At 49.4% G+C, this 7178-nt stretch overlaps 1 protein-coding gene across 1 annotated transcript; it reads right to left on the reverse strand.

Moving 5' to 3' along the window:
- Positions 1–5513: 5513 nt before the first annotated feature.
- Positions 5514–6863, reverse strand: LOC135312910 (small basic protein 1-like). The gene is made up of 2 exons (XM_064448655.1): positions 6235–6863; positions 5514–5747 (listed from the first exon to the last, which is right to left on the reverse strand). The coding sequence occupies exons 1-2, from the start codon at positions 6290–6292 to the stop codon at positions 5617–5619; spliced, it is 189 nt and encodes a 62-aa protein (XP_064304725.1). The 5' UTR covers positions 6293–6863; the 3' UTR covers positions 5514–5616.
- Between the last annotated feature and the right edge of the window lie 315 nt (positions 6864–7178).

Here is a 7178-nt window from a genome sequence, read left to right on the forward strand (position 1 = left end):
AGCCCTCAAGTCCGCTGTCTCATTCAGGGAGAACTAGCAGGTTTTTAGGAAAGGATTTTCCTCTGGTTTTTTCCCATGTTATTATATTTATAACTGGTACAATCCTGGCTTACAATCCTGTAGGACCTTTTAAGCTGGTATTTTTCATAACATTAGCATCTCCACATCTTCCCACAGTAAATCTTTGTTAAGCAATAGATCAGACACTGCGGTCAGGAGGGCAGCTATTTCATCCTTGAATTCTCTTAGGACTTTTGGGGAAAAAAGATCTGGCTGCTGGTGATGTGTTGCTGCTTATTTCCTCTCTTCCACCTCCTTTACATTTAGGACAAGTCCTTTGATGAGTTCCCACAAAGGAGAGTTCAGCTTCTGACCTGTGATTCTGGGATTCTTGCAAGGTGAACACAGCTCTAAATATTTCGTTTAGCTTCCATGGGGTGGCCTTATCTTTTATTAGCTCTACTGCTCTGACCATCTCCTGCCCTACACACTCTTCATCAGGCTTCCTGTTCCTAATCTGTTTGGAAGAAAAAGTCCTATTTTAAGAGGTTTCTTTGCCTTTTGCAAGATCCTCCTGCCATTCTCTGCTGAGTTGCCTTATTGTGTTTTACACGTTGTCAGGCAGAGTTTATTATCTTTTCTATTTTCCATGTTTGGACACAATTTCAGCTGCTTCTTTCTAACAATGTCCCTCATCCCACTGTTCTGCTATGACCTATTCCTCTTCCTCTTTCTCAGGGCTTTTTTTAATAGGTGTCATACATTTTGTCTTAGTCTCCAGTACAGTGGCCTTAAATAGCTCCCACGGTGCTTGCAAAGAATCTTTTTGCAAAGATCTAATTCTTTTAATGGTCCCTTTTGTCTTCTTTTAAATAATTTCTCCATTTTAAGTAGCTCCCTTATTGAAATTAAGCACAAAGTAGTGACCTTTCCATCCCTTCTTGCTCCTGCAAAGATGTGGAGTGTAAGCACCGTATGGTCTGTGCTGCAGAGCGGCTCTCCCAGGGTAAAACTCTGAATCAAATCCAGCATGTTGGTCAGAACTGAGCGCTGTTTCTCTGTTATTTAGCATGCCAAAGGCAGTACTGAGGAATCATGTATGTCTTTGTCTCCTACTGCTAGGTCAGTGAGCCTGTAGCTGGTGTTTTCTCCCTGTAAATGTATGAGAACCCTGTAATCAAGTAATTTATCAGTACTGGCTTCATAAGGTATAAATATTCAACTACTTCTCCAATAAAAGGTGCTTTCCAGGATATAAATCTGCTTCTTGGCATAGCTAGAATTTATAAAATGAACAGACTGAAATTAGAAAGAGACCATATTTTTAGCAGTGACGGTGACTGACCACACTAGGGAAGATTTCTCTTTTTCTTGGATGTCTGTTCACACCTGGATACCTTTGGCCATGAAATTAACTTCTGGGCAACTAATCCCCTCCAAGACAAGTTTCTGAGATCCTCTGTACCAGAGCTCTACTCTGGGAAGATGGGACTGTGTCTTCCAACCTTATCTTGCACCTTCATACCCAAAGCGCCATCCAACATGCAGCACGCTTTCAGGGTGATGCTGTAAAACGCACGATGTCAGGGGTTACTGTTTGAGACTCTATACTTTTGCTCATCCTTCTTCTGAAAGCCTGAAACTGCCACAGGCATGTTCCATGTATGCAATAGCATTTGATTGCATGTCTTTTTTTTGATGCTTAGCTTCCTGATGCCAAGAGGAAGGTTTAGCCTCTTGTTGGTGTAATAGCTGGCTATTTCTCTCATAATGTCAGTCTGTTATCACAGATTTCTCAGACACCAGAGCACAATCCTACCATTTTTACTTTTTTTCTTTCACACATGTCATCACCAATACCTCTCTCCTGCTGCTTTCACTGTGTGTGAAAGCACTCATGAGCCAGCACCAGGCCCTTGGGGCCAAGGGGGCCAGCGGTGTCCTGGGGGGCAGGAAAAGGCGTGTGGGCAGCAGGGCGAGGGAGGTTCTCCTCCCCCTCTGCTCTGCCCCAGTGAGGCCACAGCTGCGGGGCTGCGGCCAGTTCTGGGCCCCCCAGTGCCAGAAGGGCAGGGAGCTGCTGGAGCAAGGCCAGGGGGGAGCTGCCAAGGGGATCAGGGGCTGGAGCATCTCCCTCGTGAGGAAAGGCTGAGAGACCTGGGTCTGTTCAGCCTGGAGAAGAGAAGGCTGAGGGGGGATCTCATCAGTGCTTATAAATATCTGAAGGGGGGTGTCAGGGGGATGGGGCCGGGCTCTTTTCAGCGGTGCCCAACGCCAGGCCAAGGGGCCACGGGCACAAGCTGGAACACGGGAAGCTCCACCTGAACATGAGGACAAACCCCTTCCCTGTGTGGGTGCCAGAGCAGGGGCACAGGCTGCCCAGAGAGGCTGTGGGGTCCCTTCCCTGGAGACATTCACCCCCCGCCTGGACGCGGCCCTGTGCCCCTGCTCTGGGTGTGCCTGCTCCAGCAGGGGTGGGACGGGATGAGCTCCAGAGGGGCCTTCCAACCCCTGCCGTTCTGGGATTCTGTAAATAAGAGTGGTTGAAGTGCTCTTTGCAACCATATGGTTCCTATCTTGTCCTGGAACAACAGATTTGTGGTCAGAAAGTTCCCTACCAAAATTAAGTTGTTATTATTGACCATATTTACAAGAGATTTTTAGTTCCTCAGCTTCTGTCCTGCCTCCAAAGGCATCACTTGGATGCCATTCACAGAGGGGCCTTTTGCTCTCCTTTGGTGAAGACAGCTTAGTCAAATAGTGTTTCCACACAACAGAGACAACACTTTTGCAGCCAAAACATTTGCCCTAAGCACCCGATGTCTCTCACTCCCTGCTCCTCACTCACTGCTTCTGAAGACGAATCCATAGCATCTGCAGGGTGCCCTACCATCGCAAGAGGAGATGAGTGGCCCAGCGAAGTTTGGGATGTTTCCTGCCTATCAGGACAGGGCAGACACAGCTTTTCCTCCTTCGAGTACCTTTCACTGTGTAAATGTTAGATGGCTGCACTGCTGTTGTGAAAGAGGTGAAAAAGCAAAACCCATATTTAATATAAGCACAAAGTGTATGCGTATGAAATGCCAGCTGTTCTGTGTAACAGAGCTGTGTCTGTCTGCCTTCCCTGCTTCTGCGGTCAGTGGAGGGAAGAGACAGCTGCAGTGGATGAACCCGCAAATTGCACCACGTGCAACTTCTGCGGCGGGGAAATGCAGGGCTAGTGTTCAGGGCACCTGGGCAGAAGAGGCCAGGCAATTTCCTTCCACCTCTTTTTTAGGAAAAACCCCACCTTTTGTGTGTTAAGGGCTTCTCTATTGTAGGGATGCTCTTAGGGATCCCACGTCCAACCAATAAACGAGGTGGGATTTGAAGCTGAAGGAAGCCTGTCTCCCCATCTCCTTACATTAAACCCATGTCAAATTCCAGGCTGAAACCCCCAAAACAGGACCCGTACCTGTTGTTTAGGGCAGTTGGAGGGTCTCTTTGCTCCCCAAGAGGCTGCAACAAAGTGCCCCAGGAGGTTACACAGCTGCATATGGCAGGGGAAGTACCAGGGGGGAACAGTCATTCTAACAAAGGAAATTCAAAATAAACTACTGGTGTCAGAAACTTTCTTTAGCTGAAGAAACACTTTGAAAGCTGAAGATGCAGCAGAGCAAGAGACACCACTTCAAAAACCCATTTTGCAGTTCATTCACTTTCACGTGGCTTTTCACTCTCCTCACACCATTCTTATTTTTCTCTTGGGGAGAAAAAAAACAGCAAAGGGTTGCTGCTATTCAGTGTTTCCTTTTGCAATTTTTATTATTTTATCAAACTTTCAACCCCGTGTGTCTATGCAACCTTCTCACCAGCACATGGTTGTCTTAGGTGACTTTTCCTTCTTTCATATCCTATTATCTGGGGTCAGGTGAAGCTTGACAAATTACTGCTTGGAAGAGAACAGTCTGTGGCTCTTGATGGGCCATCCTCTACCAAGTGTGACATTTACCTGCTGCCTATCCCTGCCTGATCTCAGCCCCTGTGCATAGGGTGTTAACATCCTCACGCTCAGTATCTCACAGTACGCACCTAGTTTTGAAAGAGACTTATTCCTCTTATCACGAAAAATATCATAAGAGATCCCACCGTCGCCACAGCTTTGTCAGGATTCCTGTATCCTTGGTTAATCTTTAAAGTGATAAAGTTTTTAAAGTTATCAGATTTCATATTTATCTTACGTCCTAAAATAAAGGATCATAAGGCTGCTCAGTGAGTTATTTCTGTTTGCCCCTAAATTACCTGGTACACAGTCATTTGGACCACAGTAGCAAGCCCCTTGGAGCACCCTACGCTGTACGTACAGACACGAAGGGTGGCTTCACCTGCCCGGCTGGCAGCAGAGACACGCCTGCAGGCACCGTGTGTTCAGACTCCCCTGGCAATTGGGCGAGTTCGGAACAAATACAGAAATTAGCCTTTGGAAGAAATCACTTTTCCTCTCAACTCCATGTACCGGCTGTAGTGCCAAGACCTCTGCTGACCACCAGGGATGCTGCAGAAAAGAGGAGACACGGACCTTCCCCCTGCAGAAATTAAACAATCTTTCTGCAAGGCAGAGGTCTGTATCTCCTCTCTTCTCCTGCAGCATCCATCAGTCCAACAGTAGCCTTTTTCTGGGTTTGAAAGGCCCCATGGTTGGAAACTGAGTCTTTTTTTTCCTGGAGGGTTTCAGAGAAACAGGACTGTTCTCTGTCCCATGAGCCAGTCAGGAAATTGACCCTTTTTGACACAAACATCTCTCCCTCCAATGCTGCTCCTGAGGCTTGTCTGGCTGCCCTTTGCCAGGATACTCTGGGCCACCCAACACCAGCTCGCTCCCCGCCCCTCTGCAGGAAGCCTGCAGTGAGTGGTTTATCATGCAGTGGAGGGGGTACGGAGGGGGACACTCAGAAATCCACCTTGTTTTTTCTTCCATTAACGGTGACCTCCAAGGGAATAATCTGGTCATAGGCTACACTGAGAAGCCACCTGCTTTGTGCGTGTCCAGGACAGCCACGGGGCCAAGAAACCTGAGTGACTGCACTGGGATGAGGATGCTCTAGCGGCACCCCGGGAGTGGGATTTTGGGGGTGCAAGGTGAAGGCAGTGGCTGTTTGCCTCCAGTCTCTACCCCTACAATGGGAGGGAGGTCCCCAGTGCAGAGGCTGAGTGGCACTGATGGGGCACTGGGGGCTGTTATGTCCCTTTAAACTGGGATTCAGCTTGTGGCGGAGGGAGACACAATATTAGGCAGTCAGTCCCCTCCCAGCCTTTGCCACCACCCTGCTTTGAAGCAATGGGAAAATCCCAAAGCCTCTTCTCTTCCAGTGTGTCACTTTGCTGTCACAAATCTGGGGCTGTGGGAAACGTCCAGGGCTGTCAGGGGTGTGTCGTGATCACTGTCCAGGGAGGTCTGGCTGCAGAACCTCTCCTGGTGCTGCCCTCCCAGGAGGTGAATGAACCACACAGCACACAAAAAATCATATCTGCCCATCTTTACTTGAAAGCAGTGAACACCGTCTCTGTCACACCATGGATACAGCGCTGGGAACCCTCCCACGAGTGCTGCTCTTCCTCCACAGCTGGACTCTTTCACAATCATTTTCCCTTTTTGGGTGGGGGGATGCAGCAGTACCTCTTCCCACAGGACTGGCTGAAAGTCCACTCGTCCCTTTTGCCACACATGTGGGAACAGTATCCGTCACAAGAGCCCTTATACTGCCCGTACCCTGCGATGGGAGGGAGAGAGAGATGGGTTACAAGAGAAAATGTCAGACACCATAGGAGAACAGAGCCCCAAAATTTATCTCCTTGCTGGCTCCAGGGTGGTACTGATGCACAGGGTACTTTTGGGTTTAAAACCACATAGGATGGGACCCACGCTGTCAGTTCCTGTTGAGCTGGGGGACCTCTGGGCTCTTAAAGGTCATCTCTCTGCATTTGTCAGTACTGCACCTTGCTGGCAAGATCCCTTTGCATGAGCACAAGAGACAGGCATTGGCAGTGCAGCATTCATCTCATCCCAAATCGGTTGTGCAAGCTAGGTTGGGTAAATCATCAGCCAGAGCTAGCTGCAGGTAGCCAGCTGCCAAAGCTGGGTGAGATGAACCACCTCCCTCCACACCAAGGCACAAAGCCCAGAGGGGTGACAGGCACCCGTGCTCCCAGCCTCTGGGGTCAGCCCTGCTTTCGCTCCTCCATGAGTTGCTGTCTTACCTGGGGTGGCCAAGGAGAAAAGCAGGAGCACAGCAAAGACCACGCAAAGCACCCTCATGCCTGGAGGCCAGTGGAGATCTCAGCACGCTGGGAGCAAAGTGGGTCTGAGGTGGCCACAGCGGGGGACCTTGGAGGGCCTGGGTTTTATAGAGGGACTCCTGCCATAAGTGGCGCAGCAGGAGGGGAAACTTGAGCAACCCATCTCCAAAGAGGCGTTGTTTGCTTGCTGGCGTGTGCAATGTCACCCCGACCCGCTGGTCCCACTCACAAAGCATTGTTTGTGATGTCCATCGCAATAACTGTGTGTGTTATTGTCCATCGCAGTAACATAACATTGACATAACAATGGACATTGTTATGTCCATGTTTGCGGGCATAAGCATTTTTTAAACTTTTTAAATAACTTGGGATTTTGTTTTGCTTTATTTTGTGGTTTGTTTTTTTTTTTTTTTTTCTGGGATTTTTAAAAGCTTCCCCTTAGCTGAATTCCTGCTTCCCCACCTCGGATAATGCTGGCTCTATTTTTTCAGGTACTGTAGTATGGACATTGAATCAGAATTGAGTTTTTGAGTATTGCAGGAGCCCTCAAGTCCATTTTGAGTATTGAAGGCGCTTGGCAGCCAGGTCCATGCTCCAATGGGCTTCTCCTCGCTGCTCGCCGGCCGCTTTCACCAACCCGGACACGCGGGGGCAATTCCCCCTGCCCCAGATCCGGCTGCTCAGACTCTGCCGCCAGCATGTGCAGAGCTGCCGGGCACAGCTCTGCTCGACCCAGCGCCAGCCGGGACTGCTGGCGGCAGAGCGGCCCCCCAGAGGTGCAGGAGTTAAGGCTGGCTGCCGGGCTGATGAGGCACCAGCACTGGACACTGACTGCAAGGCACGGACACACTGCACAGCACTTGGGCACCAGATCCATCACGGGGAATAGTTTTCAGGGTGCATCC

The sequence above is a fragment of the Phalacrocorax carbo genome, chromosome 3 (genome assembly GCF_963921805.1).
Source record: "Phalacrocorax carbo chromosome 3, bPhaCar2.1, whole genome shotgun sequence".
In the NCBI taxonomy this organism is placed as follows: Eukaryota; Metazoa; Chordata; class Aves; order Suliformes; family Phalacrocoracidae; genus Phalacrocorax; species Phalacrocorax carbo.